The sequence below is a fragment of the Benincasa hispida genome, chromosome 5 (assembly GCF_009727055.1).
Source record: "Benincasa hispida cultivar B227 chromosome 5, ASM972705v1, whole genome shotgun sequence".
Taxonomy (NCBI): domain Eukaryota; kingdom Viridiplantae; phylum Streptophyta; class Magnoliopsida; order Cucurbitales; family Cucurbitaceae; genus Benincasa; species Benincasa hispida.
Window position 1 is genome coordinate 45,499,357 of NC_052353.1, and position 18,994 is coordinate 45,518,350.

Sequence of the window (18,994 nt, forward strand, 5' to 3'; positions counted from 1 at the left end):
CAAAATTCAAATTCATGAGATTAGATCAGGTGGTTAGATTTTTCATTTGAAATACACTATGATTGTGAGATTTGTTATCGGGGTATTTTTGTCCATCATTAAATTTTAAATAATATTAGAGTAGTTGTTTCGCCATTTTCACAAAAAAAAAAAAAAAGAAAAAAAAATCAATTTAGCTATTCTAAAACACAAATTCATTTTGACCATTTGTCCAATCGCTCCAAAAGTTTTTCACGGAGTTGAACATACATTTAAAGAGCAAAACTTTAGAGAACTTCCAACTTTGTTGATAGGTCCAAAAATGGACCTCGTTGATGTTCCCTAGTGCATGGAATTTAGGATTCTAAGGCCCAATATATGGAATAAACTCAGTTCATCCAATTGTTAGAGATTAAATCTAATGAGGCTGAGTTAAAAATGGTATTAGTTAGGGGAAAAAGGACAGTGATTGATCATTTTGGTGAGAAGAAAAGTAAAACTAGTAGATGGATTGGTTGATTCATGGTTTGAATTTAATTGATAAAAAATTCTCAAATGGATTCAAAATGCAATTTAGAAATTGCCAAATGAGATTTTAGAATGGCTATGAAGTTAGCAGGTACCTGGAAGGATATGTTGTTCACTCCAGGTGAGAAACTTCCCAATGTGGATAGATAAGAGAATTTGCTTTGACATGAGAGTTTTGCTTGAAATTGAGGCAATTGACATTTTGACACCTGTTTTCTTCAAACAATTACATTTTGCTTCGCATTTTTATGCAGACCAGTTGTATAAACAATCAATCCAAAAGAATTTACAAATATAACAAAATTTAGATTTCGTTTGACATTACGTTAGCTGTATTTTTTACCACGGGTAAAATAGGTTTCCTTATAACTTTAGAAGTAGTATCCTTCTAAATTTTAGATTCTCCTAAAACTAAATAGAATTTTTAATTAATATTTCATTTTCAATTTTATACTTTAAAAAGAATAATTATTTTATATTTTATCTATTTCATCTATTTTTCACCTAATTAAATCTATTTTCTATTTTTCATGAATTAAATACATCATTGTTTAAAAAGTATACCATATTCATTTTTTTAAATAAAATTATTTTTCTTAATATTTAAAAATTAATCAATAAGAGACAAAATTTATCATACCAAACAATTATTTAAAATTTTAAATTATATAAATATATAAAATTGATTATAAGTCTACTTTAGTTATTATATCTAAAATTATATGTTTTTTATTTATTTACCAAACACTCTAACCTACTTTTTGAAATTTGAGCTTAAATTTACCAAACACTATTTTATTTCTTTTCATAATTGATTTTTCTAAAAGCACATCGACCAACAATTATTTTAAAAACTCCCAAAACGGAGCCTTAGATCAAAGTCTCGAAGTTTATCAATGATAGATTATATAACTAATAGAAATTTATATAGAGTCTCTTTGCTTGCTTTATAAATGAGGTCACAACTCCTATTTGCAATTCTTTACTCATTGCAATTACCCTTACATTTTTGCCAATTGATTAAATGGAGAACCCTTTTTCTTTTCTTTTCTTTCTTTTTTTTTAAAAAAATTCAAGATGGAGACAAGGTTTAAACTCAGGATCTTTTAGTAAGGATTGCAAGATGGAGACAAGGTTTAAACTCAGGACCTTTTAGTAAGGATTGTCTTAACTAGTTGAGTTATGCTCAAGTTAACAATCCATCGTAACATGATTATAAATATAAAAATAATTAACAACCAAGAGTCAATAAATTAAGATATAACATTGTTAATAATTATATTTATTCTACATATGTAAGTTAGAGATACCTAATATGCAAAATGGCAATAGGAGGCAAAGTTGATCCCTGATTAATATGGAAAAACTGTCAAGAAGTTAGTTTCTGAATATCTTCCATAGAACATTTAATTACAACAATAATAAAAGAAATAAAAGACCAGATGAGGATGAGTAAAACATATGAATGCTACATTACTGCTCGTACCTTTTGAGTACTGCAAATTGGCATGAATCATTTTTCTTGTTCAATTCAGAGTGTTATAGTTGGAGACTCCTCGTATTTGCTTTCACATTGCCAGCAAACCTTGTGGTGTCAATTCATTACAACAGCAGCCATCTCGGGCTACTGCGTCTTGCCTTGAAGCAACTGGACTATCTCCTCTGACCTTGATTGGATCCCTTTTAGATACTCGGTGAGCACGCGCTGTTGATAAGACCCTCCCTCCTGAATGATGGATGGTGCAAAAATATGAACAATATCGTTGAAATAAAGGAAAAATGACCAAAAAGGAACAGATAACAGAAGACCAAAATGTATCTTACTGTTCGTATTAGAGTCCGTTCAATTCGTTTCTTAATGACGCCATCCAGTTCGTCTGGTAAGACGTCCCCTTTTCCAATGGTCAATCCATCGATCAAGAGCTTGTTCCACTCTTCTTCAGGAGCTGCAAGGAATAATCTCTCTTTTGGTTAGGTAGGTCGACTAGAGATGATGGAAGGTCGGAGGTTTAAATTTCTCACCCACATATTGAAATAGAAAAGTGCTGAAGAGGTCAGAGGTCAGGCCATTGCAAAGTTGATCAAGTCCAATAACTACACAACTAACCTAATACAAGTAAAAGCTAAGGAGGTGTTTGGAATATTGAGTTGGTTATTATAGTCCGTAGTTATTATAGTTTGTGGGTTATATTACTTTGTAGATTATATTTAGGGGTGTTCGTGGGTTGGATTGAAGCACTTTTTCGACTCAACTCAATTGTCTGGGTTGTAATTTTCTTCAATCCAAATAATCATTGTTAAAAAAAAGAACCCAACCCAACTCAACCTGAAACATTTGGTTGAGTTGGTTTCATTTAATCAGGTCACTTATTTAAATTTTTGTTCTAAAACGAAGTAAAATGCTAATACATAAAAATTTGATTTAATTATTTTCATATATTGAATTAAGATTAATAATTCAATTTCAATTTATATAATAAAATTCTTCTTTCCAAAGTGCTAAAAAACTATTTTTGGGAATTGTTAAAGAATAAATTATCCAAAAAATAATGAAATTAAATAAAACTAAAAATAACTATGTGTATATATAATTGTATCATAAGTATATATATATATATACATTTTTAAAGTTGATAATAAGTTCGGATTGGTTTGGATTATTTTAGGTGAACCCATGAATCATCCCAGCCCATAGAGTTTTCATTTATTTGAACCCAACCCAACCCAAATGAGTTGATAACCCAATCCAAATCGCATGGGTTGGGTTGGGTTGGGTTGGATTGGGTTATCCGTTTTTTTGGGTCATTGGATTTTTTGAATATTCCTAGTTAAAATAGTTTGTGCTTGAGATGCAAACTACTTTAGCTCGGGTTAGAATAGTTTATATTTGAAGTGCATACGGTTGAAAATGTTGTATTTGTCCTAAGGGCGTTTTAGTCTTTTTACTTTTCTCTATTATTTTAGGGTTTGTCTGGGTCTATTTATACGTTGTATTTGTGGTGATTTTTAGTGTAGAAAAATAATAAAAATTCTTCTATCGTGGTTTTTTCTCCTTAATCTAGGGTTTTCCACGTAAACTTGTCTTCTTTCTTCTACCCTTCTTTATTTACGGGTGGCTGAACGAGAAAACTCGTATTTACGGGGAGACATTGTTTTTACTGCAGCCCACCTCATTAATCGGATGCCCTCCCAAGTCCTCAAATTCCAAACAACTTTTGAATGTTTCAAGGAGTCTTACCTATCCATACGTCTCATTCCTGATGTTCCTCTACGGGTGATTGGTTGTACCACATTTGTCCATAATCATGGTCCTCACTAAACTAAGTTTGCTCCTGGACTAAAAAATGTGTCTTTGTCGAGTATCCCCTTCATCGGCGAGGCTAAAAATGTTTCCACCCTACCTCACGAAAGTATTTTGTCTCTATAGATGTCACGTTCCTTAAGGATAAACCCTTCTTTCCCATTGGTCCTCTTCAAAGGGAGACTGGTGAAAAGACTAACGTGTCCACATATTCTCTTACTGTGAGTTTTCTTCCTGAACTTATCCTGGATACAAATAATACTGTTCTTCTTACTAAACAAGTGCCCTAGATAACATACTATAGGAAGAATCTTAGAAAGGAAATAACGCCTCTTGTTGCTTCGCCAAGTACTGTCCATGAATCAGAACCGGCAATGGCTCAAGATTGTGATACCTCTGTGCTTGATGATACCGGTAAGTGTGTTGAGGGTGATGTAATTGAAAATAGTGAAACTGTTGAGATTGCTTCGAATAATGCCAAGATTGCTTATGGCAATAGGTCACTAAGAGAAGGATAGGGACTTGCTACGTGTAACCGAGTGTGACCACCGGCTTAGTACTAGTGAGGAGACAGGTAAAGCAGGGGAGTATGATACCTCTCTTGATATGCCCATTGCATTGAGGAAAGGGACCAAGTCTTGTACCAAGTATTCCATGCATACTTTCTTGTCTTACAGTAACTTGTCTTCTGGGTTTAGAGCCTTCACTACTAACCTAGATACTGTAACGATACCCACCAATGTGCATGTGGCCATGGAAATTCCGGAATGGAAGGCAACAGTTATGGACGAGCTGAAAGCTCTTGAGACAAATAAGACATGAGATCTTGTGGCTCTCCCTAAAGGACACAAGACTGTTGGGTGCAAATGGGTATTCACTGTTAAGTATAAATCTGATGAAACACTTGATAGATACAAAGCGAGGTTGGTGGCGAAGGGTTTACTCAGACGTATAGGATTGATTACTCAAAAACTTTCTCTCCAGTGGCAAAACTGAACACGATTCGGGTTCTTCTCTCGATGGTTGCTAACAAAGATTGATCTCTCCATCAACTTGATGTGAAGAATGTGTTCTTAAATGGTGAATTAGAGGAAGAGATCTATATGAATCCTCCTCCGGGGTTTGAAGCTCAATTTGGCTCTCAAGTTTGCAAACTCAGGAAATCCCTATATGGGTTGAAACAGTCTCAGTGAGCTTAGTTTGACAGATTCACCACCTTTGTTAAGTCCTAAGATTTTATTCAGGGACACTTAGATCATACCTTACTCACAAAGAAGTCAGCATCAGGGAAGGTGGTTGTCCGAATCATGTATGTTGATGATATTGTTTTGTCAGGGGATGATACCGCTGAGATTACTAGACTAAAACAGAGGATGGCAGGTGAATTTGAGATTAAAGATCTCAGGAGTTTAAGACATTTTCTTGGGATGGAGGTGGTAAGATCGAGAGAAGGAATATTTGTGTCTCAACGAAAGTATACCCTTGATTTGTTGAAAGAAACGGGGATGATCGATTGTAAACCTATTGACACCCCTGTTGAAGCCAACACTAGGCTAGGAGACTCAGTTGACGGAATTCCTGTTAACAAAGAAAGGTACCAACGTCTAGTAGGAAAGTTAATTTACTTGTCTCATACTAGACCAGATATATCCTATGCCGTCAGTGTGGTTAGTCAGTTTATGCAGGCACCATACGAAAGACATATGGAGGCTGTTACTCGAATCCTGAGGTATTTGAAATCTACTCCAGGAAATGGCCTAATGTTCAGGAAACATGACAGAAGATGCATTGAGGCTTACATTGATTTCGATTGGACAAGGTCTGTTACTAACAGAAAATCAACGTCAGGATATTGTACTTTTGTATAGGGAAATCTCGTGACTTGGCGAAGTAGGAAACAGGGAGTGGTTGCTAGAAGTAGTGTTAAGGCAGAGTACAGGGCTATGAGTCTGAAAATTTGTGAAGAGATATGGTTAACAAAGGTCTTGTTTGATCTCCATCAAGATAGCGACACTCCTATGAAACTCTACTGTGACAACAAGGCAACTATAAGTATAGCCAACAACTCTGTGCAACATGATAGAATTAAACATGTAGAGATCGATAGACACTTCATTCAAGAAAAACTGAATAGCAGCAGTATTTGTGTATCCTACATTCCTGCTAGTCAACAAGCTGTTGACATTCTCACTAAAGGGTTACCAAGGCAAAGTTTCGATACGTCTATTAGCAAGTTGGGTCTTATTGACATATACGCCCCAACTTGAGGGGAGTGTTGAAAATGTTGTACCCTAAGGGTGTTTTAGTCCTTTTACTTTTCTCTACTATTTTAGGGTTTGCTTGGGTCTATTTATACGTTGTATATGTGGTGTTTTTAAGTGTAGAAAAATAATAAAAATTCTTCTATCGTGGTTTTTTTTCCCTGATCTAGGGTTTTCTACGTAAACTTGTCTTCTTTCTTCTACCCTTCTTTATTTCAATACATACTATGTTAATTTGGGTAAAAAATAGTAAACATCGTAACAAATAGGGTAAGAGAATGAGCAGAAAATAGTAAACACTACAAAGAGGGATTTGAAATATTAATATTGTAGTTAATTGCTGGTTATAATTATTGGAAATACCAATTATTACGATCAGAGTCCCAAACATGGTGTGGCCTATCCACCCACTTGAAGTCGAGGGCCCAAACATCCTTATGCTTCCAATTTTGAATCTTAGAATAATTGATGAATCAAATATATACCAAAAGACAAGATGACATGTTGGAACATAGCGTTCTTATTCGTTATGCATGAATGCGAGCGTTGGTATATATATATCTGAAAGGTAAACTGGTGGAACTGTATAGAGTAGATAAGATAAGCCACTTCACCGTCAAACCTCAAAATGTGCATGGAAGATACCACTTACCTTTGATTATGGTTTCTAAAAACAGTTCAGCTTTCAAGACTTCCTCTCCTGCAAATAGAAATCGGAATATTTCAATACCAAACCAAAATATAAAAATAATGCAAGTAGACTATTTAAGTAGCAGAGGTACTTAGCACTCTACAAGATTAAGTATTCACCGAGTATTAGATTAAAGTATTAGTACATGATCCTAGGACATTAAGCCTCTGGGACATTTACAAGTATTTTAGTGAGAGGTTTAAACCAGGAAGGTTGTAGCCAATAGCCACCAACCAGTTGGTTGAATCCATGGGTCTCTTTAACATACCCAGACGGCTGAAATTTGGTACTGTAATTATTAATTACACTTCGATAAACTCTACTGTTTTCTTTTCTGAAGTTATACATTCTTCCCACATTATAGGCGAATAAGTTATACATTCTTGTTCATACTGAACCAATTGGGTAACAGTTACAAAATTGTTACCTTTCTTTGCATAACTTCTTTTAGAAAGAACTCTAGATGCATAAAGTTGCAAAACTTTTTGTAACATAGCCTCTAACCCTGGCTTGTCTCCATCTTCTTTTGCCTGAACCAATTAAACAAGATTAACCATTTTAGGCATCATTGAACTCCATCACTAGTTGCATGTGGCCTCAAATTATATGTAATCACAAGTCTATCGCATGGACCAATGAGCAGCAATAGAAGCGAGCAGACATAACATGCAATCTAATCTATATATTATATTAAAATTTTTTAGATAGAAGCAATTAAACCAATGTTCCCGTACATGAATGATGGTTGCAAACTGAAATGAAATAAACAAATAAGTACCAGAATATATATTTTCTTGAGTTCAACGACATGGGGTAGGATGCAGATCTCTGACCTCTTGGTCAATAATATTTGTATTAATCAATTGAGCTATACAGGTTTAATCTTATCTATAAATTTCATGATGAAGAAAATCAAAAGATGGTAAAACACTTACTTGGCGTAGTTGAGCACTAACTTCTGCGAGAAAGCCTTCATCTAATTGCCCTTCTTGCTCTCGATGGATTATTTCCTAATCACCAAATGCCTTCTAAGAAAGCTTGATGAAACTAAATCTCATATAACAATCAATACTAAATATTAAATAATATTCCACAAAGGACAAGATTTAACAGCTTACTTTATCTAAATTTCAAGAGGAAGAAAATGAAAAAGAATCCTAAAAGTAAATATTATAAGGATTGTTTATTCGGATGCAAGCAAGACAGACTGGTAGCAAACAATCCCTAGATACAGGCCAATGTCCTAGGTTATTTACAGAGGAAAACCAGGTTAAGAAGGACCTCCATATTCAACCCTTCCTTAGTAACTACATGCAAGCTTAATCGAGGTCACAGTACAAGGACACACCATGCAAAATATAAGATTTACCTTTTCCATTAGCTTCAGTGCCCCAGGATCCCTGGGGGGCCAAGCTATCTCTTCCACTTCGTCAACTACAGGTTTTAGAATCTCCTTAAGAATATCAGTAGACGATTCTATTTTTTCCTGTACAATTTACATTACAAGGAAATAATAAACATCATGACTCGTGCAATCTAAAACTATTCTTTAATGTTTATGTCAGTATGTGTGGGTGGGTATGAGAGAGAGAGAGAAACAGTATTTCCATAGCCATTGGGGTTACGGATTTTCAGTTTATGGGGGGTGTATGTGATGTAGGGGAGAAAATCACCACTTTTATCAAGTATGCTACCAATCAATTTTTACCTCTTATTTTAGTATGTGCTTCTGGAGGCGCACCCATGCAAGAAGGAAATTTGAGCATGATACAAATGGCAAAATATCTTTCACTTTATATGATTATCAATATCATTTTAGTCCTATACTTTGAAGCTTTCCCAATTTTAGTTTATGTACTATCATTTGTCCAATTTTAGTCCCGAATCTTAAATTTCGTCCCTCAAAGATAATTTTTATCGAACATAGTTAAATAATAATAATAATTTTCATGCAAGGAAATACAACATGTGAATATGTTTTCAAAATTTTTAGTAAAAAAGTTTATTAAAAAACCAACAATATACTAGCAGTGGGACTAAATATACCATTTATTGCAAGTACAAAGAATAAAATTGAACAAACTTCAAAGAATAGGTATCAAAATGGTATTTTAACCCCAATATATATATATATATATATGTACCTTAGTTTTATGGACAAGGTGATCCACTATACTCATTACTGCGGCAGCCAATTCCTCGTAATCTTTCTGAAAAAGAATATATTTTGAGCATAAAAATGCTTATAAAGGCATGGACAAGAGTTCAAACAAAGGAACACTGCCTAATACTTGGATGAAAAAAAATTGAGTTAAAACTGAAACCATGCTTTATCGTCCTCTGATTTGCAGGTATCGGTTCTTGCTGCTAATCGGATCCAGAAACTCTCATTGAAAGCTAGGACATTTTGAAGGACAAGTTTCTGAAGCTGTCCATATACATGAACAGAATAAATAGTTAGTATTAAATCCTAGTACACTGGAAAAGAAACGGAGAAAGTTTAAAACAATTCTTTTATATAAATTATATATATATAACATTTCATTGATAAATGAAATAAAGTTGAAAACAATTTAGAACTTCAAAGTGCAAGACACCATTAATTAGAATGCCTCGTATCCACAAACAATTTCATTTAAAAATTGGTTTAAATTCTATTTTGGTCTCTATGCTTTTAGGTTATTCCATTTTTGGTCCCTAAACTTTCAAATCTCTATTTAGTATTTACTTCAAGTTTGTTCTATTTGGTCCATACACTTTTTAAATGTTTACTTTTGATCCATGAATTAAAAATAACTATTTTTGTTCTAGTTGTTACTTCGCTGTCAATTGTTTAAATGGATAACGTGGCTTTGCTATGTGTATTAAAATTCTAACATGAGCATGTATGGAAACCACATCAGTTGGTTGAGGCAAGTATTAGGTGAACGAGTTATGAGGTAGTAGAATGATAGTAAGGATTAAAATGATTACTCTTTAAACCTAGGGAGTAAAATAGATATTTTAGAAGTTCCACAGCCAAAATGGAATAAGTCTGAAAGTTAATGAATGAAAATATGACTTAAACCTTTCAAAATATTAGCATAACAATAATCCAATTGCAAAATTGCACATGGAGGTCCATAGAAAAGGGTCGAGAAATTATAATAGACAATACAAACATGGTCTCGTTAGTGGAAAAGAATTACACTTACCTCTATTGAACTTGCATTCCTCAGGGTATCTATCAGTCTATCTACTTCTACAGTCTTCTTGAATGCTTCCTCAGCATCTTGATTGACTGCATATATTAAAGTTCTCCTGTATTAGAGCCAAACGTGCAAATTTACTTCCAATGGTTCCATTACTTAGAGGCAAAAATGGAAATTGATAAACTTAACCTTAACATAAACTATTTGTTTCAGGTTTTTTTTTTTTTGGATAAAAAACAATTTCATTGATTAAATGAATTTCTATGTGATACTATTAATAACAGGAAAGCCTATCAAACTTACAACTCAAACTTTAAGGCAGCGAAACAAAACATGAAGTGTCCTAAAAAATAGTTTGACATATAACATCTAGAATCCAGAACTTCTTTGCGGTCTACTCAATCAATGCTGACCAATTTATCCACAAAGTTTAAGCAACTAAGAGTTCCCAACTAACCCTTTTGGCATTTTAATGAACCTTCAAGGGAAAAAACAACTTCATACCTTCCTGCCTCAAATATTAATGTCTTGTCAAAGATACTAGAAATGACAAGGTTTTTAATTTATTTCCTCCTGATAACAAACAAATGTTTCATTAACAGAGGCACCAACACAAAAGAAGAATGTTAATGTTGTTGAATATGGTCCTGGCTGCTCACTCTCCCATGCAAAGCTTACCAGACAAAGAACTCCACTTTCTTATGGATTTTAACCTTCTAAGGAGAGAAGAAAATTGAGGCCACCAGATAGGGAGAAGGGGAGCAAAAAGTATTGAAGATTGATCAACAGGATAATCCTTCATTAGGAACTAAAACACAGAAAACCTCTTCATTGTGAATGGACCATCCGATCAGAGATCACAAAAAGAAAGACCAAGCACTGCTAGGGACTCTAAGTTAGTGAGGGGCAATGAAAGCCCAAGGAGAAAGAGGACACATCAGAGGAAGGCAAAAACAGAGACCACCAAATGTAACATCTCTTCTAATTCAAATTGATAAACTTGTTCAAAAGGGGCTTCTCTCCCACCCAAAAATCCTCCCAAAAGTAATTATCAGATCCATTCCCGACTGAACAGTTAACAAACTGGGAGAATAGGGGAAAACCAAAAGCATTGGTACTCTAGAGGTTTTAACGACAACCCTTCAACCTACCACTCGAAACCCACTCAAGAGGTGCATACTATACTTACTCATTATGATCCTATACCACAAAGCACACATTTCCTGGAAGAACACCATAACTATTTAACCAACAATGTCTCATCATGTAGGGGGATGTCTCTTTATTGCGGGCTTGGTTGTATGCTCTTGCTTGTATTCTTTCATTTTTCTCAATGAAAGTGGTTGTTTTTATAAATTAATATATATATACAATGTCTCATTATGTAATCTCAAGTTACTAATGTCTAAACCTCCAACCTCCATGGACATCAAAACTACTCTCTCTTAAACAAGTGAGATCCATGATTCCTTCCCATAAGAAATTCTTCATTAAACTTTTTATGTTTTTAAACACCACCTAGGGAGGAGATCTCTTATACTTTATTCATAAGCATCTTCCTTAAATTATAATTTGATCTCGTCTATCACCATATAGACATGCTAAGTTTCTTACCCAACTAACAGAAAAAACTTAAGTTTCCAAGAACTTCTGATGCTTTTACATATATCAGTTCTTTATTCCAATTCTTGGTTCCATCTTGCACTTGTCAGTGATAACAGTTCTCCATAAAGCTTTTTATTCATTTAAAATCTCCATCCCCATACAATTGCTTGATTAATAGGAAGAGAAGCATTCTTCCACTTGATTAAGTTGTTGGCTCCCTCATTGTTTAGTACACAACAACGGAAATCGCTCATTCATTTCTCTAAATTTTTTAGTAATCGTAGCCGGAAATTAAATCAAAGAAGGAAAATAATATCAGGGAACATCGATAAAATTGCTTCCATTGTAGTAGTTTACATACATAAACCTAAGGCCTTTTTATCTATCTCACAACTTCTAATCTGAGAATATCATTTCCATCATGGAGAAGACTCATATGATTAATTAGAAAAGACAAACAAATATAATGAGTGCAAATCAACGTGAAGGAACAAGTGAATTCACTTTTTGTGGCAAATTAGAGAAGCTTTTCTAAAGAACAATCAATCAATTCCACAAACTAAGAGTACTAGCAAACATGCTTCAATCTCAGCAGCTACCAGTAAAATATCTGGCTGCAGGCTTATTACCTCCTCCTGAAGTTGACTGGACTTAAGGGAAATGCTTTGAGATTCCATGTCTTGAAAATTCCAACGTTCCATTTCTGAAAATCTGACATCTAAACGAAAAGAGAGAGGGAGGGAGAGAGGAAAAACATAAAACTTCCATGTCAATTAGAGAAACCATACCTATAATTACTGATTCAGTTATCTGCCAACATATACACACAGAGAGATAAAGAAGATTATAAAAGATTAACCATCTACAAGACGATCATAATTTAAAACTATAATCTCACTTTCAAATGCTTAGAAAGAGGAATAAAAATTGATATTGAACAAAAACAAACGCACAGTTTAGTTCGCCTCTGTCTTCTCAGCACATTCAACGGCCAGCATACCATTTAACTTTAATTTGCTCAACCCAGGTGAAAACTTATGCAGAGGGCAACAAAACAATTAAGAGGGAAAGAACCAAGAACTAAAAGATCCAAAAAAAAAAAAAAAAAAAAAAAAAACCTAAATGATATAAAACATTCGGGTCACCTACGCATACACAGAACATCCAACGGTCTTCATACAGTTAACTCGAAAATGTATAAACGATGTGAAAACTAGAACCCTTGATTATCTCGGCAACCAAAAAATAACGAAAAACAAATCAATAATCGAGCAGAAACCTCTACTTCAAGGATATAAAACAAACGCTCAATTCAGTTCATCAAACTATATTCAACATATCAACAGTTTCCATGCCAATTAACTCACAATCGCTTGACCGACGTGAGAAGTAGATCACCCGATCATCTCGGCAACCAAAAAATAACAGGAGAAAGAATGGAAAAAGGAAATAAAAATATCAAAACACGAGCAGAAATCTCAATAAAATATACGCAACGGATATAAAGCAAACACACAATTCAGTTCATCAATGCATACTCAGCACACTCAACAGGTGCCAAACCAGTTAAAGTAAAATTTGTTTACCAATGTGAAAACTAAATCAACTCGACAATCTTAACAAGCAAATTAGCAACAGGTCAAGAAGAAAAAAAAAAAAAAAAAAAGAGCAGGAATTAGAAGATCAAAAAGGCATCAGAATCGTCGATAAATTGCAGGCAAGAGATAGATAGCGAGAGAGATAGAAGAAATACCAGACGGTAAGAAGATGAAGCAGAAGAAATGCGAGTGAATGGAGCAGGAGAGAGCAAGAAGGACGCCATGGAAGTGAAGGAAGCAGCGAGAAAGAGTGTGGCGGGAGAGACAGCCAACGACCATTCATTCGGCTTTACCCAAATCCATTCCTCTAAGGCCATTGATAATTGAGATTTGAAGCCCAAAGGTTTGCTTTCGCTCTAAGCCCAACCCATCTTTACTTCTCTTTATCACGTGGAATTTGAGATTTTTGTACAGATGACCTAATCGGCGTTAGTATAGAATGACTTTATATTAAACATTCGATAAAAACTAATATTTTACTTATATCACATTGTATTAGGAACATCTTTCTCATTTTGAAATAATCAGACCCTAATGCGATGGTCATTTCTATCGTTATTTTTTTAAAAAAAAAATAAGTATTCGTCTGATTGGGGTTGTGAATGTCCTTTCACTACCATATCTTAGTGGAACTCTTTCACAATTTTGAAAACTTTCATTCTCATGAAGAACGTAAACATATGTAGTGTTAAAAAATTCAATCGATGATTAAAAATTGAAAATCATGATTGAAATGAACACCACATTAAGACTCAAATCATTTTGTAATGAACAAGACAACCCTAACACGAAAATGCATTCCAAACGATGGAGTGAGCAGAAGATTACTTTTCATTGGTATTTTAGAATTTGGTCATTACTCATTAAAGCCATTAGGATTTGGTCATTTTTACAAAAAAAAAACTCATCTTTTAGTTGAACTTTCAATCTTATTTCTATTTTTTAAATCGATAATTTTAGTTATCTTAGCAACAAAACAAGAAAAAAAAAAAAGTAGGTAATAAGTTTCTACACATTTGATTTTGGATCTAACATGTTCCTACGACTTTCAATTTTGTGCATAATAGGTTATTGACTCATACGATTGTTTCTAAAATTGATGGACATGGTAAGACATTTTTAAAATTTTTAAATGAAGGTAGTTGATTAAATACTAAGGGAAAATTTGTTGGGCGATAATCTAAGAATCCCATAAGATAAACATAAACCGTATATTTTGTGGGAATGTGAAATATATAGGCATCTTAAAATGGTTCTATGACGAAGCATTTATATTTATTTTTTTACGTCATATGGATTTTTATGATGCTCATGTAGATTGCATTATCAAATGATTTTTTTTCGCTTTACACTATTCTTTTACATTTTTTTGTCTTTTATTGATTTTCTTTATTTCACATTTTTAATTTGTAATTTAAAATAAAATAATGTATTTTTTTTACTATGCATTCATGCACTAACAAGCAACCATATGTAATAAACCAAATTTGTGCCTTGTATTTAGATATAAAATAAACTTTAGTTAAATTGAATAATATCTTGATTTACTTTTGATCAGAATTTAAAGTGCAATATTCATCTTATTATACATTTTTACTTTAGAAATTAAGAGGTTAGTTCCGATTTTCAAAGCTCTTATAAGATAACTCTCCGTTGATCATAGTGCATTCATGCACTAACCAATCACAATATACAATTAACTATATTTATACTTTACATTTGGATATAAAATTAACTTTAGTTAAATCGGAAAATATCTTGCTTCTTTTTAAGGTCTAATATTCCTATTAATGTACATTTTTAGTAGTTCCCCGACTCTTATTTATTTAGCGAGTTTTTTCTATTGTGCAACTATTGAAATTGTTTTTTAGTTATTTCTATAAACTAAATTTATCTTAAAATATAATATTAAAATAATAAATACCAAAATATTATATAAATTTAAATTAGACTAAAATGAGATGAAAATTGTTTAAAAATTAGTAAGGGCATTATTGGTATAATACATAATCTGAAGATATTTATGTACCAAAACCTTAAAATGCAAATATAGTTATCTAAATATTCTCAGACTTCATGAAAATCATTCCTTCAAAATAAATATGGTAGTATAAAATGTGGAACATATGTTATGATGTCATCAAGCTATCTTATATTGGTGAATTAATTGGATAGTTTTAAAATACATATTAAAAATTGGTCAAAGCACCATTTTGATCTCTATACGTTGAAGTTTCTTTAAATTTAGTCCAATTCAAATGTCTAGTCTTAATTCTTATAGTTTTCATAAATCTTAAATTTAGCCTCTCAAAATTAATTTTTATCAAAATTGATTAAATAATAACAATAAATCTTATGTAAAAAAAATACAATACGTGGATATGTTTACGAAGTTATAGTAAAAATATTAATGAATAATTATATGGTGTCACTACTTTTGTAAAAACAAAATTAGAACATGTTTGGAAGTGATTGGGAAATTGTTAATATTACTTTTATTATTTTTCAAAATCATTCTAAAATATCTTTTAATCATAAAATAATTATGATGATATGAAATTAAACCTAAAAGTGTACAATAAAAAATTAAATTAATTTTGATGATTAAAATTGTGTTTCGAAATGCTTTTAAACATGACAAGAGTAATTTTAACAACTTCAAAATCATTAAGAAAACATTCTATTGTCTATGAAATCGCTTCATAAATATACTAATTACTAATACATCATTGTTAACCGTCAATCAGATTTTGAGAAAAATATTCACATATCCCACTAGTTCGCCCCATAAAAAAAAATTGCAAAAACCACATTAGAACTGCGGGGTTGATTTCAATTACACCCATAAACTATTAATTTGATCAATTAAGCCCTTGTAGCTTGTAATTCGACCATTTTATTAAATTAAATTTTATTTGTGAATATTTTTAGTTTCTCTCTCCTCTCTCTTTATTCCTATCATTTTCATCTCTAGACTGTTTGTGGGCCCAACATGAGATGATATTGTTTGTGGACCTATTTTCGAAACGTGTTTCATATTTTAATTTCCTTCTGTATATCATATATCATCTTAGTGTTTGAACATACTCGATCAAAATTTCTCTCCAGATATCAGAACTCTCCACATCCTATATGATCTCGACGTCCCAAATAATCTCTTACATTTTTTAACAAATTTTGAAGCTTCTCCAAGCTCCTACTAGTGCCTCCAAGAAGCCCCATCCGCACCAATTTCATAAGGCTCCGCACATCCCCACTCTAAATCAAGTATCTTTCGCGCAGTTTCATTGCCAAATATGGCCCCATCGGCTCCAGCCCCACCTTCTTCAACGCCAACCGCTCAATTACCCACGAGGTCTTCCTCCAAAACGTCACTCTCTTCGTCGACCACCCACTCACCCTTGCCGCCAACGAGATCATCTCCACCCAACCTTGCCTCTGCTCTTTAAGGCTCACTCTGGCGTCTCCTCTGCTGCAATCTCACTTCCCAAATCCTCCATCGTTCCCGTCTCAGGTCCTAAACTCGTGGTCGCAAGTGGGTTTTGGATATTCTTCTTAATCACCTTCGATCTCACTCTGGATTGAGAAGTTTTGTCTATGTTTTTCATCATTTTCAAAACTCCATGTTCTGTTAATTTGTCTTGATGTGCTTTGGAGATAAGCTTGACCAAACCCACATAAAGGAAATTGCGAACGTGCAACGTACACTGCTGGTGTAAAAATCTTAGGCATTTCGTTGTCCTTAATTTTTGGCCAAAATTGACCAACATTTTGTTTCAAAATCGGGAAGTGAATATATTTTCAATCAACTCTTCGATGATCAAGTTTCTCAGAAGATGATGAGAAAGAGATGAGAATGATAGGAACGAAGAGAGGGGAGGGAGACTATTCACAAATAAAATTTAATTTAATATAAGGGTCTAATTGCAACCATTAAGAAACTATAAGGGCATAATTGATCAAATTAAAAATTTATGAATGTGATTGTAACAACCTCCATAGTTTAGAGATGAGTTTTACCATTTTTTCCTGAAAAAAAACAAACATATCGTAGAACTATATTATCTAAGCCTAGCATCTCCAAAATCACCCCTATTCCAATGTGAGACATCTAAAGTTATCGAATAACAGAGTGCCACGTGTCCACGAACATGAACTTTCAGAAATCAGTGCCTCAAAAACAACTATTTCCCTAGTTTTTAGTCTGTTCCAAAGATAAGTCAGAAATGCTATTGATCAAGTCATCAAGTAAATCTTCCTTCAAGTCTTTCAACACAAGAAGATTACCATCCATTGACGGGGTCGATTCAACATAATTTTCGGTAAGGGCTTTGTTCAGCTGCTCAACGAGCTCATCTTCGACTGGTGGGAAGTTCAAATCCCAAACATGGAAAATATCATTAATTGGGGACTCAGATCCAATTTCTGATAATTCATGCTCAAATCCAGCTTGATTATTCTCATCATTCCCTTCTACCTCCTCTTTGTAAGTGGGTAAAAATGGATTCTTGATAAGAGTTTGTAACAGAGAAGTATCAATGTCGTCGTGCTTTTGTGGATCTTCCGAAGCTATTCCTGTTTCATTCATAGGATCATCACTATCTCTCGAGGAAAATGTAGGCTCCTTCACATTGTTAGGGGAAAGCATGTCAACGTCGATGTCGCCATTACTACCTCCTGGAGCATTATGGCTCACAGCATGAGAAGATTCAAAACTTTGAGGATACAGGTCAAGGATTTCTAATAAGGCATCCTTTATGTGGTTCCAATTGCCATCTGAAATATCTGGTGTCTCTTTAATCAGACAAGAATCAACCCAAGCAATGTCTTCAGGAGTAAGAGCATCGACTTGCTCTTTAGATTCTTCGACCATGTTGTTCCATACAACCATATGTGTAAATTTATCAGCAAGACTGTGGTTGAAAACTTCCTACCTCAATATTATTATTTGAATAAAGTTTTGTAAACTTTTTAAGGATGGGGAGAAGAAATCAATCAAACCTTCTTAAATTGCAGGTATCTCTGTTAGTTTCACTTCACAGAAAATGACTACGATCCTAGTTTCAGTTCATGACACCTTGAGCACAATGATTGGGCAGTAGGAATTACTAAAGATTTGGAGGATAAAAGAGAGAAACAAGAAAAAACAAACATGTTAAACATTTGATGGTGGTCCGAAGGTAAGTATTGTTCATAAATCTGTGTCAAAATATTTCGTTCACAGTCCATCCATAGCAAAGCTAACAAATCCATAACAAGGACAAGAGGGAGGAAGTTGGTATAGCCCATATTACCAGAAGCAACAAAAAAATAGTAAGGAAAAATGAAGAACATCAATGATCACCATCTCTAAGTGAGAGGGAAAAAAAGGATTAAAAAAGGATAGAAGGACCAATTCCACAAGCTTAGGGGTAAAAAAATTTGCCATGATTCGTCAACATGCTGTCCCATACACCCGTGGCATAATTTTTACAGAAATGGTTCGATCTTTAACGATAACGACTGTAAAAAATAACTCACCATCTTTTTTAACTACAAGTACCTCTACTTGTTTAAGTTCATAAAATTGACCCGGATCCTAGAATTTTGTAAATGACAATGTTTTCTAGGTCAATATATAGAAAGTCTCGTAGCTAACGGGTTGGTAGCTAATGGGTTAATACCAAAACTATGCTTTGTCCCAAATTTCTTACTGGGTGTCAAAATATCCCATTCACAGTCAATGACCCATAACAAAGCAAGTAAAACCGTATTAATTCCAATGGAGACAGAGTTGGTAGAGCCTAAACTGCAAAAAGAAACATAAGAACAGTGCGATGAAGCATCAAGGACAGGTTCAT

The 18,994-nt window shown here is 33.6% G+C and overlaps 2 protein-coding genes across 4 annotated transcripts; both read right to left on the bottom strand.

Annotated features, from left to right (window-relative positions):
* Positions 1–1,698: 1,698 nt before the first annotated feature.
* LOC120077071 lies at positions 1,699–13,483 on the bottom strand. Of its 3 annotated transcripts, none has more exons than XR_005481723.1 (12): positions 13,310–13,483; positions 12,186–12,274; positions 9,955–10,060; positions 9,090–9,188; positions 8,905–8,970; positions 8,130–8,246; positions 7,696–7,770; positions 7,188–7,290; positions 6,722–6,769; positions 2,332–2,453; positions 1,994–2,233; positions 1,699–1,855 (listed from the first exon to the last, which is right to left on the bottom strand). XR_005481723.1 is itself a non-coding variant. In XM_039030922.1 (11 exons), the coding sequence occupies exons 1-11, from the start codon at positions 13,469–13,471 to the stop codon at positions 2,132–2,134; spliced, it is 1,089 nt and encodes a 362-aa protein (XP_038886850.1). In that variant the 5' UTR covers positions 13,472–13,483; the 3' UTR covers positions 1,699–2,131. The 3 variants fall into 3 exon arrangements, 1 of the variants encoding a protein (XP_038886850.1); XR_005481724.1 differs by having other exon boundaries at positions 1,699–1,873; XM_039030922.1 differs by having other exon boundaries at positions 1,699–2,233.
* Positions 13,484–17,346: 3,863 nt separating this feature from the next.
* Positions 17,347–18,045, bottom strand: LOC120077354. The gene has a single exon (XM_039031239.1). The coding sequence runs from the start codon at positions 18,043–18,045 to the stop codon at positions 17,347–17,349; it is 699 nt and encodes a 232-aa protein (XP_038887167.1).
* Between the last annotated feature and the right edge of the window lie 949 nt (positions 18,046–18,994).

What these genes read in the sequence shown, in the direction of transcription:
- LOC120077071 (XM_039030922.1), bottom strand. Translation starts at nt 13,471, where the DNA reads ATGGCCTTAGAGGAATGGATTTGGGTAAAGCCGAATGAATGGTCGTTG. An exon ending in TTAGTGCTCAACTACGCCAA is followed by an intron (nt 7,291 to 7,695) that starts GTAAGTGTTTTA and finishes TAATTGGTTCAG; the next exon opens with GCAAAAGAAGATGGAGACAA. An exon ending in TTTAGAAACCATAATCAAAG is followed by an intron (nt 2,454 to 6,721) that starts GTAAGTGGTATC and finishes TATTCCTTGCAG; the next exon opens with CTCCTGAAGAAGAGTGGAAC.
- LOC120077354 (XM_039031239.1), bottom strand. Translation starts at nt 18,045, where the DNA reads ATGGTTGTATGGAACAACATGGTCGAAGAATCTAAAGAGCAAGTCGAT.